Below are 18,811 nucleotides of genomic sequence, written 5' to 3' on the forward strand. Positions count from 1 at the left end.
GAGGAGACACAGAATCTGAAGCAGGCTTCAGACTCTGAGCTGTCAGCACGGAGCCTGATGCAGGGCTCAAACTCATGAACTGTGAGATTGTGGCCTGATCCTTAACCGACTGAGCCACCCAGGCGCCCCTAAAATAGCTACTTAAAAGAACTAGTAGCAGCCATTCTGGCCAGAATTGATTGAGGGTCCGCAGTACACGAGAGAAGGGAAGCATAATGAGGAAACCCCATATTTACTCTGGCTTTCTCTGAAAGGCATTTGCCACTTCATGGTACAAGAAGTAGAGTCCCAGCAAAAGGCAGTGGTGCTGCTGGGCAGAGGACAGAGGTAGGGTTAACAATTGCATGAGAACCTAGAACTTGAGGAGCTAAATTCCAGGTAGGAGGGAACAATGGGAACAATAATTCAAAAACTGGACACACTCTTCTCTTGAGACACTTAACCAAATCTTAACCTGCACATGCACAGGGTAAGACTTTTAAGAAATCTAGAAGAAGGTAGGAGGCTAAAAATGTGAACAGAGATTTCAGCAACAGCGTAGTGCCAAGGAGACAAAGGGTAGAGCTCCTGGGCTGCCAAGGTGAAGTGGCTCTGTAAGCATCCCAGCCATTCTGATGAAACAGTAGCAGAGCCAAGCCCTAGGAATAAAGATGAAAACTAAAACAGACAAGACCTGATGTTAGCCTCAAACAGAATGGAGATCTCTTTGCATTCTACCTGCCTTATGGAAGAAAGCATCACCTTAATCTTAGGAAGAACGAAATATGTCTTGAACCTTTAAATTTTTAATACACAGTATCTAGTGTTGAATTAAAAATTACAAGATATAACAAAAAAGGTAAGAGAAACTGACTTATATATGATCTAGATTATTGTAGTTACTAGACTTGGACTTAAAATTTAACTATGATATTATTTCCAAGAAAATAAATGAAAAGATAGAGAACTTCACCAGAAATCTGGAATCAATAAGAAAGAGTTAAATGGAAATTCTGGAACTGAAAAGTATAACAAATTAAGAATTCAGTGGATTGATTAAGTAGTGTATCAGACACAGCAGATAAGTAAACCGGAAGGCTGGTGTGTAGAAAGTAAACAGATTAGGGGCACCTGGGTGGCTCAGTCGGTTAAGCCTCTGACTCTAGGTTTCGGCTCAGGTCATGATCTCATGGTTTGTGGGTTCAAGTCCTGCATCAGGCTCTGTGCTGCCAGTGTAGAGCCTGCTTGGGATTCTCTCTCTTCTTTTCTCTGTGCCCCTCCCTGTTCCTTCTCTCTCTCTCTTATTAAGTAAATAAATTTTTAAAAAAGTAAGCAGATTAAAGTACACAGAGAAAATGGATTGAAAATACAGAAAAGTGTATGAGACATGTGGAACATGGTGAAAAAGTCAAATATGCATGTAGTTGGGACCCCAGAATAAATGGAAAGAGAAGATGAGAGAGATGCAGTGTTTGCAGAGACTAAGGCAAAGGGTTTTGAAAAATGGGTAATGGACATCAACTTACAGTGGCAGGATAAATATGAAGAAGACCACACCTAGTCACAGAATAGTCAAAATACTAAAAATAGGAAAAAAATTTAAAGCATAGACTTTCATTCCCAGCCAGGATGAGATCACAGGAATCTGATTTACTCTCCTGTCTAGAACCAAAAACCTGGACAATGCATATGAAGCAATGGCTTTTGGTACATTGTACATGAGGCAATGAAGAACAGTGATCCCTGTGAGATGAGAAACAATGAAATAAGCCCTATGATTGTCCCAGCTTATAGCCTTGAGAGGTCTCAGACTGTGGGGAGGGAGCAAGAACCCAGGTGGAGCCTAGAAGCCTTCTTTTTAAAAAAATTTTTTTTAATGTTTATTTTGAGAGAGGGAGAGAGAGCAAGTAAGCAGGGGAGGGGCAGAGAGAGAGAGAGAGAGAGAGAGAGAGAATCGCAAGCAGTCTTCATGCTGTCAGTGCAGTGTCCCAACACGGTTTGATTTCACAAATCATGAGATCATGACCTGGGCTGACACCAAGAGTTGCACCCTTAACCAACTGAGCCACCCAGGTGCCCCGAGCCTAGAAGACTTCTTGGTTTGAGGTGACAGATCCAAGAGTACAGGAAGACCCAAGGAGCTAGAGTTTACCAGATGGAATGCCAAAGAGAGAGTGCCAGATACCTGCAGAGGGTCACCCTCAACTATCAGAAGAGTACTTACTGGTCAGCACATGCATGTGAAGAAATTATTTGAGACTGGAGGAAGAATTGTCTACATGGATTACCAGTTGTTTACACAGGTTCAGGAACAGTGCCTGTTCTCACAACTTCATAATTTAAGAGGCAATAGATTCTCAGAAGGGTTTTGCTCTAGTAATGGGAAGCCCTAGACTAAATAGACCTGATCGTATTCTGGTCCCACCTAACAAATCTTAAAAGCGTGACACAAAAGGATCAAACTGTTTTTCAAGAAATGTAATTCTAAAGCAAAGCTCAAGAATATAGAAATACAAAAATATCCAGTACCCAACAAGGTAAATTCACGATATCTGATACACAAAGAAACCAGAAAATAGAACCTATAATCAGATGAAAAGTCAATTACAACTGACCTGGAATTGACACAGATGTTCTAATTAGCAAACAAGGACATTAGAACCGTTCTTATAAGTCTATTCTGTATTTCAGAACCTTGAGAGACATAGAAGATACAAAAGACTGTAACTGAACTTTTTGAGATGAAGAGTACATTGAATGGGTTTAATGGGCAGATCAGACATTCCATAATAATAAATTAGCAAGCCTGAAGACATAGCACTAGAAACTGTCCAAAATTAAATGCAAAAGTAAAAGAAGAAAAAAAGGAAAACAAAGGAACAGAGCATTAAATATGAAGTAAGCTGTGGAACTTAAAACACCTAATTTACATGTGATTGGAGTCCCTGAAGAAGGGAGAAATTGAGGGGGTGGGGTGACAGAAAAAATATTTGAAGAAATAATGGCTGGAAATTTTCCAAATTCAGTGAATCCCAAGCATGAGAAATATGAATAAAATTACACTAAAGCACATTGTAACCAGATTGCCCAAGACTGGTGATAAAAAGCCTTAACAACAGCTAGAGGAAAAAGACATGTTACACACAGATAAAAATAAGAGTGACTGTGTATTGTAGGAAGCAGTGTAAATGATAACTTAGTGGAGTAAAGGACTCAGGGGAAAAAAAAAAGTCTTGTTAGAATTTTATACCCAGCAAAAATATCTTTCAAAAAAAATGACCATGAAATAAAGCCTTTTTCAGACATACAAAGGCTGAAAGAGTCCAGCAGACCCACGCTACTGGACATGTTGTCTAGTAAGTCCTTTGGGCTGAGGGAAAATAATATCAGATGGAAATAGGGATCTACACAAAGGAATGCAGAACTTTGGAAATGGTAACTACCTGGGAAAATAGGCAAGATTTATTTCTTTTAAAAATACTTTTTTAAAGACAACAGAATAAAAATAATAACAATGTACTATGGGGTTTATAAAGCATGAAAAATATGACAACAGTAGCTCAAAGGCTGGGAAGGGAGAAATGGACGTACTGTTGGAAGACCCATATACTGATGGGTGAAGTGGTATAATCTCACTTGAAGGTAATCTTTGATAATTTAAAGGTGTATGCTGTAAGTCACAAAGCAATTATTGAAGTAAGAAAACAGAGTCAGAACTTACTGCAACAAAGGAGCTATAATGGAATCATAAAAAAAAAACATAGAAAATACTCCATCCAGAAGAGGACGATGGGGAACAGAGAGCAGATGGAGCAAATAGAAAACAAATAGCAAGATGATATGTTTAAACCTAACCATTTCAGTATCACATTAAATGTAAATGGTCTGTTCGATTCCATAGTGTATCAGTATTTTGGGGTTGTTTCATATCTTCCTGTATGTTTTTATTCTCTGTGCATGGGTTTTAGCAAGGTCTGGGGAACACCATAGAGTAACAATTAAATAGGAAATTTGTCTTAATTACTGTTGAGGTTTATTAAACACATTTAATTCAGCTGATTGCAGAGGCCAATCAATAAAAGGAAATACTTAGGAGAAGTACTTGCCTTTCTCATATCCTGTGTAGCGGAACTCTTTCTTGTGTTAGTCATGCCTTTAACCAGAATGCCTCTTGATCATATCGTGAGACTTTTCTCTGTCCATCTTCATGAGATCTTGTGATCCTGTTCCCTCTGTTGTCTGCATGTCTGCTAGGATGCTTGCTGTGGCCTAGAGGTGTAGGGATCATATATATGTATGTTGTGGGGCTAGGAGAAGAGTACTGGACAGTTGCATTTGGTGGGGTAGAGGCAGAAAGGAAGAGGATGCTTAATAGGATTTTTAGGTAATACACTTCCTAATTCCTTTAGAACAGTGGTTCTTAACCTTGGCTGTGCATCAGAATCACCTGGGCAGCTTTCAAACCTCCAGGTGTCCAGGCTGTATTCCACTTCTGAATGACGTTGGGATCTCTGTGGGGCCAAGGTTTGAGAACCATTGCTTCTTGGAGGTTGAGGCATTAAATTAAACTTCTCTGTGACTCCTTTTAAGCCTGTGTTCTTTTTTCAGGTATGTATTGAAGACATTGATTATGGTAGTTGAAAGTAGATAAGCACATTTATTAATTATATTTAAGTGATATATAATTAAATAATAGTAATAGTTTCAGATGTAGCTACAGGTCACTTTCTGAAGTACAGGATGGATAAATTCAAACTTACATCAAATTATATTTTGATATGGGAAATTCAGAACTTAAATAGTGTCTTTGGGGAATTATTTTCAAAGGGAAGAATGTCAGCTTTAAATGTGATTGTGTCTGAAGCTTCCTCAAAAGGGTGTACAGCTGAATTTATTTACAGATGTGACTTTCCCCCCCTTTCCATTTCTTTAGGGAGCACAAGCTTTGCTGAACTCCTCTTCAAGTTTCAACATCTGAAAATGCCAGTGCGAGCTTTGCTAAGATTGGCTCCTTTGCTTCTTGGAAATCCACAGCCAATGGTTATGTGATTGCGTCTGGTGGTAAACCTACCCTGAAACGTGACTTCTGCACAGAAACACGACCAAACAACGTAGTTGATGAAATGTTTATAAGTTTTATAATATAACTAGGGGGAATTGAGCTGCACAAACCTCAGTGTATTTTAATATCCAAGTGTTTTCAGTGTTCCAGAGGCTCTGTTGCTGTTGGCGTTAACATTATATGATATATAAAAGTGAGTTAAAGTTTACTTTTGTAAATAAAGTTTTTTGGTTTGTTTTCCTAACTCTTGATGCTTACTTTAGTTTGGGGTTTCAGAGAATAAAAGAGCAGTGGGGGCTGGAGTGGCTATTAGTTTAGTTTAGTTTTTTTTTTTCCAAAAAATTTTTTGATGTTTTTATTTATTTTTGAGACAGAGAGAGACCGAGCATGAGCAGGGGAGGGGCAGAGAGAGAGGGAGACAAGGAATCTGAAGCAGGCTCCAGGCTCTGAGCTGTCAGCACAGAGTCTGACATGGGGCTCAAACTCACAGACTGTGAGATCATGACCTGAGCTGAAGTCGGACACTTAACCGACTGAGCCACCTAGGCGCCCCTAGAGTGGCTATTAGTTTTTCAAGTCTTTCACCTGTGGCAATTCAGGTGATGTGACTGTGCTCAAAAATGCAAGGTTTTAAAAGAAGCTCTGTCATCAAGTTTTACTCTGTGCAGCAAGGAAATGGTTTTTAGCATCTCCTAAGATGTCACAGTTTTCCTGTCTAAAATTAGTTTGTACTTGGTGTGACAGTGCCAGGCATCCTCACAGTATGAGCAGTCACCTTGTACAGGAGGACATTTCTGCCCTAATGAAGAACTTCCCAACATGAAGCCTGCTCTGAATAGAGAAAATATGAAATTCCCACTATTGAGAGGCCTTCAGAAATTATATTTAGAAATAAAAGTCCGTTTCCACCCAGCATTTGGAGAATGTACATCTGTATCAAGAGTTGCTGGACTAAGTAATGATGAAAGATATTCACATAAAGCTGCCTCCAGCTTCAGGTTTCCAATACAGGAAGAAGAAAACTCCCTGCTGTCCGGATTCTGACATGTGCCCTCTGCTTCCTGAATGGCCATTAGGACCACACTGGCAAGATCCATTCAGTGATTTCACATTTCCACATCCTGAATTTTGCTCTTCAGCTTTAAATGTAAAGCTTAAAGTAAATAGAAATGTTTTCATTGAGATTTTGGCAAAAACCCATGTGGCATTTGCTTCTGCATTTACAAGGCACGTATCTAGAAGCAGACTAATTCCCTCTATAGACTCTCAATATTTCATCTGCAACGCTTGCCCAAGGACTTGCTCCTGCATGTACAATATAGACGAGATATGACTGACTAGAAGGGTGGAATGTGCTTCCCCTTCACATTTAGCTAGTTTTTTCTTTTCTTAAAGATTTTATTTTTTTAAGCAACCTCTATGCTCCATGTGGGGTACGAACTCACAGACCCCTAGATCAAGAGTCACATGCTCCACCAAGTGAGCCAGCCTTAGCTGGTTTTTCTTATAATTAAAGATAAAAGACAAAAAAATTAAAATGGTAGATTACAGAAATTCCATTTGAATCAACACTTAAAGAACTCAGTATCTGAGTGACTGTTGCCACCTTTATTCTCAATTGTTTATAATTTGTATGCTTTTCTCTGATTGAAGAATTACTTGAGAGGCATTTATTTGCACACTATGGATTCTCCTATTTGAGGGGAACAGACATTAGAATGTTGTCAACAAAAACAAAAACCGGGCTTTCTCAGAGAAAGAGCAGAATCAAAGATTGTAGATCGCCTGGGAACAGCATTGTCTTGATAGTTCGGGACTAATAGGTGGGAGGGAGCAGAGAGAGTATTCTTGGCAGTCTTCTCTTGAGCAGGCATGCTAGGATCATCTAAGAAATGAATTCTATGTATATATGGGTTCTCGAAAAATGTGGAGAGTAACTCTCACCATCCAGAATATTTCAGCCTCCTCCGAGTTAAGTCAAGGGAAGAGCTGGAGAAATGCATTGGGCTCCTAAGGGTTTTGGCCCAGGAATGGCACATGTCAATTCCAATTACGGCTTGTTGGTAGGAAGTAGTCAAATCCATCTGCCTCGTGTGACTGCTCTTCTGGATGTCCATGAAGGGGACGAGAACCAGATGCTGGTGAGTACTAGTTACTTAATATCTGTCACAGTATGGTTCCTAACTTACTCATAATTCCCCACATTCATTTTTTTCTATTCACACAAATATAAATGCTTCCATAATTAGACATAATTAAAGAAACAGTAGTTACGGATATGCGTGCACGCACACATGCACACACACCGATTATCATTTCCCTGATGGGTGCTGACATCTGTGCTTCTCCCTTGAGTGTCTTGTGAAGAAGTGAAGGCACGAACTTGTGGGCAGCTCTGAGGCATGGATGCCAGGCCCTAGCAGGAGCGTCCATTGGGTTCAGCCCTCCAGAGCCTAATCTTACTGGAGTAAGGCCACTTTCTCACCCTTTGTCCAGAAACCAGCTGACTTCATAGCTTACAGGGATCCTGGCTCACAGGATCTTCTGACATCCCAGAGGAAGCCAGAAGAAGCTGGCCTCATCTCTCAGCTTGATAATCAGCGTACAGACCCACTTGGTGGGAGGCCAGTGTGCCTGCTGGGCAGATAGGCCAGAGCTTGGAAGCTGGGATTCTGAATAGAAGCCAGAGTGTGTGGCGCCAAGGCAGCAATTGTCAGAGGAATGGACGTGTTGATTCTGATGAAAGCCATGTCAAAGCTCAATCTGAGGGACAGGAGAAGGCCAACGTCAGGAGAGGATGCCGGGAGCTGGGTGAAGTTGGAAGGCCATGGGTCAACTTGAGATCCAATGCAGAAGACTTTGTTGCCTCCTGCATACAGGGCTGGAAGCTTGTCTTCTGGGTTCCTCCGTCTTCATAGCACATTTTATAGAAAATTAGCTGTATTGAAGTTCTCTCCAAATGAGCTATGGAGGACAGGACAGGATTAGGTCACCTCTGTATCCCGAGCTATCTGCAGTTTTCAACCAGCAGTAAAAGGAAGCAGAGGGGAAGTTGGAGGGGCGGCTACTAAAAGGGTTTACCCAGGCTAGAGGCCTCTGTTAGCACTTAGCAGCACCCTGTAGATACCCATGTGGTTTACAGAACTTCCCAGGTGACTGTCTTTTCCTGCTTCCAAGGGCCAGCCAGGTTTCCCCCACTCAGAAATACATTGCTCGCTTCTCATTAGTCACAAGCTGTGGGAAAGTCTTTTTTGCTAAAGTGAAAGAAAAGCCCCTAAAACCGTATTGTTAATTCTTGCCTGTGGGTAAGGTCGGACTTGCCTGTTCGCCATCCTCTTGCTTTGCTCCATCTTATGTCCTTGAATGAAAGGGCTGCTGGGATGGGGAGTAGGGGTTGTTCAGAGGGCAGGACCTTCAATCTATAGGCAGTTACATAAAATGTCAACATTGGAAGATCTCTCGGGTGGCCTCTGGTCCTGCCCCTCTTTCTAGAGCTGAGACCCCTGAGGCTCAGGGAGGGAGGTGGCTGGCCCAAGGCTGCACTGCTCCCCATCACAACCCTAACAAGCCTGGGCTTTCAGATCACACTGCTTCTAACCCCTGAACCGGGTTCATTACTGCCTTTTTTCGTAGCCTAGTAGATGCTGAGAAAGAGGCAGACTAAACATGAGTTAGAAGGACATTGCACCAGGCAGTTTGTGGACCCTTCTTTTCTCTCTGCATCTTTCAAAGAACAGAGGCCTTTGTAATTTCTTGGAATTAGATTGAGTTAGTCTACGTGTTGCTTTCTTGCTCATGTAACAACCATTTAAATTTGAAATTTCTCTTTCAGCTGAAAATATTTCTTCCTATTCTGTGGCACATTATAATATGAAATGGGAAATTTAGAAACAATTTATATTCAGTTCAATAAAATCAGTGAATGCCTATAAATAACTGCACGTTCATAATTTCCTCCTGCGTTTACTCCAATACTGAGGTGTGAAATCTGTTGCCTTGTCTCTGTAGTTAATGGATCCATCTCTAGTCTTACATTCAGGTATGCTGCGTTGTGGGGCTGTAGTCCATGGGCTTCCAGAACCTAGACATGCTAGATCATGATCTGGGGGATCCCATCACTGGGGAGACATCATAGGCGTTTGGAATCTATTTAGGGTTACTCGTGGTTTTTCATTTGTCTTGCGTTCACATTTGTCCCTATTTTTCATTTAAGCAAGAATATTTTGTTCACTGTGTGCCATTCCAGAGACCAAGAAGATAGTCTCATCAACTGGAAATGTGGGTAAGTGTCCACAACTCTTCAACAATGGAAGAATCATTAGCAAACCCATTGTAATTAGCCTCTCTAGCTGCAGACTCCCTGTGCGGTAAGATCTAGAGGAGATGAGCACCAACCCCCACTTGAAGTTTCTGCAGATCCCCAGAGGGCAGGGGGGCATGGGTGCTGTCTTGTGTCATCTTGCTCCAAACTCCCTCTCTGCTCCAATTTGTGGGTCATCTCACTGTGCCCTCTGTGTGGACTGATGTCAGTTCAGCATCTCACCACCTCCTCTTTGCTCAGCCTCCAGCTGTTTCCACGTGGGGCCAGGTAAGCGGGTGCCACTGTGAGGAGCCAGGATGCCCACGTGAGGCCTGGAGGAGGAAGAGGCGGCAAAGCCCTTAGTCTTCTGCACTTGTCACAGGCAGACATGAGGGCAAATGGTGACATCTGCTGTGACAGGGGCCCCCACCCCTGAGTTTCTGGAGTTTTGCAGGGGCTTCTCAGTCCTCTGCTCCCCAAACCCTCTGTCTGCTTCCCTTTATCAACACCTTTTATTCTTAGTTCCTGAGCAAACCCTGTGCTGCTATGTGGGACACAGTGACCTAGGTGTGAACTCAGCCCCATCCCTGAGTCCCATAAAAACCACTCACTACCACTTGGCCTCCCCTGGTTTTGCTTATGGAATTTCCAGCCCCTTGGCTATCTCCCAGTGGTGTTCACTTTCCTTTTCCATTACCAAACCCTCAGGTGTGATCTGAAACCCCAAGATTTCATGGCAATCCTATGATCCATGCACCAACTCATCTGGATGGTACCCATTTTGGGTCACAGTGTCAGTGACCGCCCCCCCTTCCCCCCCCGCCAAGGGGCCTTGAGTTTCTCCCTAACACACTGAGGGGACTAACGGAAGAATGTATGGTCTTTCAGCTGAGTAACTGAGATGATTTGCGTTGACCAAGTTTTGCGCCAAACTTCCTGGGACTGAGTCACTTAGATGCATGAGTCAGGAGAGAAACCACCTCTTAGCCCAACTATTTCTACCTTGGCCTTCTGGAGCTGCAAGGACTGGGTGTTACAGACAGTAAGTACTGTGATTATTTGTGACTGGATAGTTCCAGAGGACTCAAGAAGAAAGAAGAAAATGCTTTTCTTAGCAAATGCTTCTTTCCTTTTTTTTTATTTATTTTTTTATTTAAAAAAATTTTTTTTAACGTTTATTTACTTTTGAGACAGAGAGAGACAGAGCATGAACGGGGGAGGGTCAGAGAGAGAGGGAGACACAGAATCTGAAACAGGCTCCAGGCTTTGAGCTGTCAGCACAGATCCTGACGCAGGGCCCGAACTCACGAACCGTGAGATCATGACCTGAGCCGAAATCGGATGCTTAACTGACTGAGCCACCCAGGCACCCCGCAAATGCTTCTTTTCTCAGCGAGAAGAAAATGCTAAGCGCTCGTGGGGTAGAGAGGGTTGAACAGCCACCATATTACTTCCTGAAAGGAGTTAGCTTCTTATGGCTTGACTGTGAAGTTCCTGGGAACCTTGTAGTTATCAGAAATTTCGTGGCAAAATCAGTCATTTCCATGGGAAAAAGACAGTAAAGACGTAGATGGTTTTTGGTAATTGTAATTACTATCTAATAATTAGATTTCCTATCTAAAGTAGCTATACATATCTATGTATCAATATATGTGTCTGTTTATCTACCTACCTACCTACCTACCTACCTACCCACCCATCGAGAGGACTGTAAAATCTGTGAACATCACTGAGCAAATCGAGCTGCAGTGGACCACCCAAGGCCTGTGGAGTGCCTGTAATGCTGGGCACCAACCCCCAGTTCCTGCCCCTCATCCCCATCCCAAGTATCCTTCTTAGTGTCTGAAGGGTTTTGCACCTGAGTGTTCCTTCCCGTGGTATCAAGATCACAATCCCTACTCTCATTTGAGGGCGTTTGCATGGTATACCCCTGCCCCTCACCTTATTGTTAGCACCTCTGAATGATTTAAGGATAATGTCAGAGAGCTGGGTTTTGCTTTGCGAATCAATCTGAAAATCTTTTTCTTCAGGTTTATTAATTCAGATTTATTAATACAAATAATTTGATCTCAGTTGAGCCTCATTTTTTATATTTCTACTGTATTTCTTCTATTTATCATGTATCATTATTTGATCTGTTTTGTTTGCTCTCTTAAAATTTGTCATATTCATTAATGTGGCATTCAGGATGGCTTCTGTTTTGTGAATACATTTAACTCTAATATCTTCATAGGACTCCCTCTTTTTTTTTTTACCTCAGCTTCCACTGCCTTGTTTCTGGCCTCAATGGCACCCTGGGACCTCCCCACCTCTCCCCCAGGCAGCTGTTCATGAGCCCACTCCCTTCTCTCCCTGATCTCACTTTGAAATTTGGGTTATTTCTATAATGTCAGAGTGTATGATGGCATAGGACTCCCCCCTCTTACTCCCACTCTTGTTTCAGCCTTAGATCCACACATCAATGCCCTCCGTGCCTCTGCTGGTCTGCTCTCTGTTCCCTACCGTCTCTTCATTGGGTAAGGCTGTTTTCTAGCAGATTGTCAGGAAGGGCTCCAAGGACAACTGTCCCCAAGATGCTGATTGTCTACAACGGCCTCTCTGCATCCTCTCTCCCAATGTGTTTTCTCCCCTTCCTGTCTCCTCCTCTTTTCCTCACCATCTTCTAGCGGTTTCTTTGGCCTCTTCCTTCACTTCCTCCTCAGTGGTCCAGGTCTCTTCCCGGACTTTCTGTCCCTCTCCCTCTGCCTGGCCTCAGTCTCTGCAGAGGCTCCTTCTCTGGCATGTTGACTCTTCTGGTCTCCCCTCCATGTTACTACTGTACCCTTCCAGGTTATCCAGGGGTCAGGGCCTTTGCTGGCTGACACCCACTGGAAGGTTGGAGGGTCACTGTGCTATTCAGGCTGCGGTGGTCCTGGCTCTCCCTGCACCCTCTTTCCTGCAGGTCTGAGGAAAGCTGGAGGCCCGATGCTATCCCTGTGTAGCTCCCAGAGGCTGCGAAGGAGGCAGCAGCTTGGTGTCGGGGCAGGGGGAGGCAGGGGTTGGGCGGGAGCTACAAGAAAAGAAAGCGAGATCAGAGTGGAAGAGGCAAACTCTCGAGTGAGGAAGTTCTCATCAGCTCACCACAAGGTGCATGTTGGAAAGGGGCTCAGGCAAAATCAACTGCCACCCTCATTGCTCTTACAAGTGACCAGACCCAAGAGCAGCCCCAGTACACATTATTTGTCTCCTTTTTATTGTGGCAGTCATTCTTTGGCATATTGAGGTTCTGACATATATAATAGTTGTTTGTCCTCAAGGAAAAAGCCTGTGGATGAATTAAACTTTATCCTAAACTTGGTTTATCACAAAGCACACTTGACCTTCTTTCTCGTAGGATGAGAATAGGCTCCATCACATCCTGCAAAGAGGAGAGGGGGGAGCTCAGTTCACAAGATTATTCTAGTATAGCCATGTCCCCAGGCAAAGGATTCCTGATGCATTTCACCGAAGATCTCCCCTGACTTCAAGTAAACCCAAATATAAAAACTAAATTTAAACTAAAGAAAACATATTCTAAAGAGTGGATGCTAGTCAAGTGATTGTTTTCTGTAAATGTGTCATCTATGGTGTACTTCCTCACAGTTCTGTGGGCTTGTTCCCCACCCCCCCTCCTCTCCCCCTCCCCCCCCCCCCCAGCAATTTTATTTCTGCAGAGACCAGGAGCCCTGGGAACTCCTTCTGTCCATGACATGGTGAGACCCTGACATATCCTTCAGGGACCCAGCTACTAGGCTTGCTTCATGTGGGAGCAAAACAAATACCACTTTTGATCACATGCTGGAAATAATCTGTCTTTCCTCCCAAGAGCCACCAGGGTAACAGCCCCTTTTCCAGAAAGGATGGCTTCAGTGTCTTCCATTTATTTATGTTTAAAAATTGGCAACTCAGATCGAAAACCCTGCAGAAGTTTTCATTACTTAGATCAGCATTTCCAGGAGCTTTCCAAAAAATTTTTTTGATATGCAAATTTGGATCTTGTGTTGCTTACATGATTCCATAATGAAAATCATTTGGAGAATTTTGATATAAGCACAGGTAATTACTTACTTTATCACAGGAGTTCTCAGAGCCCTTACTATGCTAATATGCATTAAGGGATGCTATACTGCTTCCTCTTCATGCCAGCCTAGGAGGTGACCGCAAGCGCATGGAGGGTGGGGTTGTCCAACCCTGCAGAGCCCCGGGGCACTCACCGGGACCACCTGCAGCCCCCGTTCTGTTCCCTGAGGACCTAGGGGGCGCACTGGCGTGCCCGACTCCAGACCCAGTGATGTGGGTTCTGGGCCTGGATCTGAAAGGGAAACAGCAACGTAAGCACTTGGAGAAAGGGCCCAGCCCCACCGCCTCTGGGCTGTGCCTCCTGGCCCTCGTCCCCCCACAGACCTCCTCACACAACTCCGGGGTGACCCAGGCTCGGTGCCCCATTGCATGGAAGAACTCCACCTTCAGCTTCAGGAACTCCTTGTAGAGTTCCGGCCAGTGCTCCCTGCCCAGCAGGAACTGGAAGATGCTCCGTTTGGATGTGGGGTTGTCCTCCTCCATGTCGGAGGCAATGTAGCTGCCATGGGAAAAGCAGGGAAGCTTGGCAGGCCCCAGTGCCCACAGCCAGCCTCAGGCAGCACAGTGGGGAGAGTCTGCGGAGGCCACACCGGAGGACCCGGTGCCTGGGTCGGTCTATCCAGGACGGAGGGTCCGGGAAGCCCTCTCTGCAGGGCGCCTGGGTCCAGAGGGACAGCAGGACTATCCTCAACACTAAGCCTACAGGACCCATGCTGTGCCTGGCCCGAGTCAAGGTTCTGGCTGTCTACCATTTCCCTGTGGCCTCCTCTCTTGGGTCACACAGTCTCTGAGCAGCCAGTGGTGTTTCCTGACTCTTCTTTATCACAGGACCTTGCTCATTGCCTTCCTCTCCCCCAAGAACGTCTGACCCCTGAAGACCTTTTGTCTGGTCTGCGGCCAAGAGGGACTACCAGTGGGGACTCTCTGGCTCATAGCATGGCCACGTACCCAGGTGGGCTGGTGAGGCTGTGGGAATGGGGGGTTTGGGCAGAACTGAGAACAGGCCCCCAGGGAGGCACTCACAGGGCCAGGAAGAAGTGGATCCTGTTGTAGAGGTGTCCAGGCAGCCCGACACGGCCAAAATATTCCACCACCATGGAAAGCAGGTACTGTGTGGAGTAGAAAGCAGGTGAGGGGTGAATAGAAGGGTGAGAGTGTCCTGCACAGGCCATGGGTCCTGCCCCATCCAACGGCCATAGTGGGAAACCCTCAGCAGAGGTGGAGGAGGGAGGCTGTGCTGAGTCCCTTTGGCATGTGGAGGGGAGCCGACGGGAAGGCCAGCAGAAGATTCCAGTGGGCAGGGCAGGCCACGGGCAGTGTGTCCTTTCCTTCTCTGGCACTGAGAGCAGATCTCTCCAGGCCTTCTCCTGCCTGGGCAGAAATCTGGCTCTCTGTTCTTGCCCTCATGGGGTGGGGACTCTGTAGACCCCTCAGTCTCTCATCATTATGCAGCAGATACCTTATCAGACACTTTGAGGAAAATGTCAGCTTCCAAGAAGCTCTGGATAACAGGATCCTCTGCAAAGGAAGGGAAAGTGATGAGGGCCTTGGGGCAACCCTTCTGGGAGATGTGAGTGAAGGGCTGTGGGACATCCCAGAGGGAAGGAGGAAAACCGGAGCCTCTCCAAGTTCCTTTGTCTCATGGAAGTGGAGGCAGCCTCCTTTCTTCCAGGAGGCTTATGAGCCTTAACATTAGTAATAGCTGCTATTCCTTCCACTGGCACCTGTATTGTGAGTTTCAAATGTGGGGCATGGAGTTTGCTATTATAATTTAATCTTCCATGTGATGGCAGGGGGCACATTTTTTTTTTTTTTTTTTTTAATCACAGAGATGTGACCCGGCTCTCAAAGCTTAACAAATTTGCCTCAAGCCAGAAGCTTGCATGTGGCCATGGGTCTCTGTGACACCACATCCTTGTCACTTTATCATGCTGTGACTGTCCAGAGTTTCCCTGCCCCACCTGATTAACTGAGCACCCTGAGCCTGTGGTGGTGAGTTTGCAGCCTCCCCAGCCTCCAACCCGAGGCACTAGCACCTGCCCCTTCTCTCCTGGATCTGCCTGCTTCCCAAAGATAATGATATGGCTTCCCCTGCTCCCAGAAGGCTTGTTGGGGATTAGAGGTGTCCCCTGGAGGCCCCATTTTCCAGTGAAGACCTGAGAATGTCCAGTGCTGTGTATCCCCCATTCCTTGCCTGGGACAATGATATTTGCACAGTGGGGATGGAGGAGTCATGGATCATTTCGTGCTCCTTGACCCCTCTCCAGTCAGTCTGGATCTCTTCAGTAGAATGTTCTGTGATGATGACAATGTTCTATATCTGTATTGTTCAATATGGCAGCCATTAGGCATGGGTGGCTACCACACTCTTGAAATGTGGCTCATGAGATCGAGAAACTGAATTTTAAAAGCTTCTTGAATTCACTTAAAATGACATTTAAATAGCTCCATGTGGCTAATGAATGCTGTATTGGACAATGTGATCTCAGTGTTGTCCCTAAATATGTGACACTCAGTCCTGCCTCTGGTCCTGATGCCACCTTCTCAGACAGACCTTCCCTGAGTACTCCATTTCATAAAGCTCCCCTATCCTTGCTCAGGCCCCATCTCCAGGCATCATTGCCTTTGAAAAAAATTATGTCTTCGCGTTTGTCATTGGCTGAGAGCAGCCTATTTCTGTATGAGGTTGTTTTTTGTCTCCCCGACCTTGAACACCAAGGCAGCAAGATCTAGGTTGCCTTTTCATCACTAATCTCTAAAATCTTACTTGCAGGGAATACATGACTCTATCTCAGTGGGTTGGGTAGAGGAGGGACCCCTTGGTTGGTTGTGAAATGTCTTGACAGTTGAGGACTCCCTAGTGTGACCCTTCATCCTCTCCCTCCAAGAACTTGTCTCAGAGAGGAAGAACCTGCCAACTCCACAGAAGAAGCAGGGTCGCTCTGTGTCCACACCACCTGGACACCTTAGAGCTTAGCACCTGGGGGAGGTTTGAGCACGATCCCAGAGCCACTGCCTCCCACATGATTTTCAGCTCAGCAGGGCCCTGAACGCTCCGTCAGCCCAGAGCACACACCCAGAAGTCGGTAGAATGCTTCTTGGTCTTCAGGACGGTAACTGGGTCTTCTCCTCTTGTTCATCCTGAGTTTTGTCCCCTCAACATGATTGACAGTCCATATGTTCTTCTGCCCCCTCTTCTTCCAGGACTTCAGCTCAGAGAGAGCTTCAGAGGTGGTGGAATTGGAGGCCGGGGCACTTCTCTCCTGGGTCCCTGCGGGAACAACAGACTCGGTCATTCGGAGTGTGTGGATGTGACCCACCTGAGAAGTGGGGTCCTTTCCTTGCAGCTCACTCTGAAGACTGGACCCAGCCTTGTGAAGATAAGATAACAAGTGATTTACTCGGCATTAGTTGATACTTGGTGCAGGGAAGCTGAGGGATGCCTAGGGACACATACCTGCCTTCACATCCGTCCATCTCCTCTTCTTCTGGCCTCTCATTGTCCTGGCTCTCTGCTCAGGGACAACCTCTGAAGATGCAGAACTGGAGGCCAGAGGGCTCCTATTCTGTGGAGCTGCAGAGAGAAAGGAAGGACCCTGTGTCATCATAGGGGGCCCACCCGGGAAATGCGAGGCCCTTCCTTGCCCACTCACCTTGAGAATTTTGCATGTGACATCTGAAGGGATAAGAGAATGACCATCACCCCTTTGCCCTTGTCTATAAAGGAGGGTAGGAATTGAGCTATTATTTCCCTTTCTTTGCCAGGCAAAATCTACTCTCCTGTGCCTCTTTCCATGGATCATTCTGCTTGGGGGAAGTTCTCTAGTCCTAGCTGTCTTTAATAGGTATAAAAGTGAACATGATAGTGACCTCCCTGTCTCACCCTGAACACCCTTTCTCCTGCCCATGCAGATCCAAACACATGAGAGTAGAGAGGAGGAAGGAGAAAGGAGCTATGGTCTTCTATCAGTTTCATTCATTCAGAAACCAGGGTTAGAGGCCAGACCACCACGCACACCTGCCTTCCCTTCCATGCACACCCTTTTCTTCTGACTCTTCTTTGCTGCGTCCTGTTGGCTTGGAGCAGTCTCTGAGGCAGCCGATGTGGAGCCCAGAGGGGTCCTGTCTTCTCTGCATACAAAAAGAGGGATCAACCTGATTCTGACTGGCCATTTCTGTTTGCTTAACCTGCTCCTTGTGAAACCTGATAATAATTAGAATGGTAAAAATAGCTAACAGTTATTGATTGCTTGTTGAACTTCCAATATTGATCAATAATACATAGAGAATGACCTCATTCAATCCTTATAATGATCTGTAAGGTGAGATGTATAGCTTACCTGATTTACAGATGAGAAAATGGTGACTTAACTTGTCTAGGATGTGTTCCTTGACCGTGGCTAGAGCACTTTGGATTTGGGATTAGAACTTGTGGTCTGACCAGTGCTCAAGGGAAGAATGGCCAGGGGCAGTGATAGTTGAGTCTCAGTTACCTTTCCATGAGGGCCAAGCTGGATGGTCTTACACACCAGTCTAGTACAGGAACGAGCAACACTCACCCAGAACACACGTCCTGGCTCTCTCAGGATCTAGGCCCCTCACACTTACTCAGAGCACAGCCTCAGAACAGTGTGAGAACACTGACTGTAGCCAGGTGTTTGAGATCAAATGGCTTCTAAGATTCCAGAGCCCTTGCCCCAAGTCACTGATGACATCACACCATTCCACTAGGAGCTGCTCTTTGGTCTATAAAAGGTGCTCGAGGAAAAGGCGATGGGCCTCAAGGGGAGGGGAGTTAGTATCCAAGCCAGAGGACTGGACTCAACCTCCTCTTATCCCAACATTCTCTCTGCTTTGAAACTCATCTTGTGTTTAATCAAATCGATTAATGATTCCCAGTGAAAGCAATGCATCCACATATTAAAAACTGAGAAAGCACAAACTTGAAAGCTGATTAGTTCCTCATCCATAATAAAAGTAATTCACATAGTCACGCATCATTTTGAACATCTTTTTCACATGTATTTGCCATCTGTATATCCTCTGGTGAAATTGAATTGTTTCCTTCTTTACTATTGCATTTTGAGAGCTTTTTATGTATTCTGGATACAAGTCCTTTGTAAGATCCATGGTTTGCAAATATAGTAAAACCTTGGTTTGTGAGCATGATTCATTCTGGAAACATACTTGTAATCCAAAGCACTTGCATATCAAAGTGAATTTCCCCATAAGAAATAATGGAAACTCAGATGATTCGTTCTAGCACCCAAAAATATTCATATAAAAATGATTACATACTGTAATATAATACAAAATAAGAAAGAAAGTACAAAATATAAAGAAAAATAAACAAATTAACCTGCACTCACCTT

General features: G+C 44.9%; 2 protein-coding genes across 8 annotated transcripts in view; one reads left to right on the forward strand and one right to left on the reverse strand.

Moving 5' to 3' along the window:
• ANAPC1 (anaphase promoting complex subunit 1) overlaps positions 1 to 5,285 on the forward strand; it is a 96,149-nt gene extending 90,864 nt beyond the window's left edge. For all 4 annotated transcript variants that reach the window (XM_027033724.2, XM_053200932.1, XM_053200933.1 and 1 more), the window contains one exon: positions 4,913 to 5,285. In XM_027033724.2, the coding sequence (XP_026889525.1) occupies positions 4,913 to 5,028 (116 nt within the window). In that variant the 3' untranslated portion in view covers positions 5,029 to 5,285. The remainder of the gene's footprint in view (positions 1 to 4,912) is intronic.
• A 7,265-nt stretch (positions 5,286 to 12,550) lies between these two features.
• On the reverse strand, positions 12,551 to 18,119 carry LOC106976015 (putative speedy protein E7). 4 transcript variants are annotated; one of them, XM_053200935.1, is made up of 9 exons: positions 17,933 to 18,119; positions 17,458 to 17,570; positions 16,897 to 17,013; positions 16,516 to 16,710; positions 14,899 to 14,957; positions 14,463 to 14,548; positions 13,824 to 13,938; positions 13,574 to 13,671; positions 12,551 to 12,738 (listed from the first exon to the last, which is right to left on the reverse strand). In XM_053200935.1, exons 1-8 carry the CDS (start codon positions 17,938 to 17,940, stop codon positions 13,612 to 13,614), a joined length of 753 nt encoding a protein of 250 aa, XP_053056910.1. In that variant the 5' UTR covers positions 17,941 to 18,119; the 3' UTR covers positions 12,551 to 12,738; positions 13,574 to 13,611. The 4 variants fall into 4 exon arrangements, with proteins under 4 accessions (XP_053056910.1, XP_014928879.2, XP_026889520.1 ...); XM_015073393.3 differs by having other exon boundaries at positions 13,764 to 13,938; XM_027033719.2 differs by having other exon boundaries at positions 13,764 to 13,938; positions 17,780 to 18,119.
• Between the last annotated feature and the right edge of the window lie 692 nt (positions 18,120 to 18,811).

Source organism: Acinonyx jubatus, chromosome A3, assembly GCF_027475565.1.
Source record: "Acinonyx jubatus isolate Ajub_Pintada_27869175 chromosome A3, VMU_Ajub_asm_v1.0, whole genome shotgun sequence".
NCBI classification, from domain to species: Eukaryota; Metazoa; Chordata; class Mammalia; order Carnivora; family Felidae; genus Acinonyx; species Acinonyx jubatus.

What these genes read in the sequence shown, in the direction of transcription:
- LOC106976015 (XM_015073393.3), bottom strand. An exon ending in ATGGACGGATGTGAAGGCAG is followed by an intron (nt 16,711 to 16,896) that starts GTATGTGTCCCT and finishes TTGTTCCCGCAG; the next exon opens with GGACCCAGGAGAGAAGTGCC. An exon ending in CCCCGGAGTTGTGTGAGGAG is followed by an intron (nt 13,672 to 13,763) that starts GTCTGTGGGGGG and finishes TTTCCCTTTCAG; the next exon opens with ATCCAGGCCCAGAACCCACA.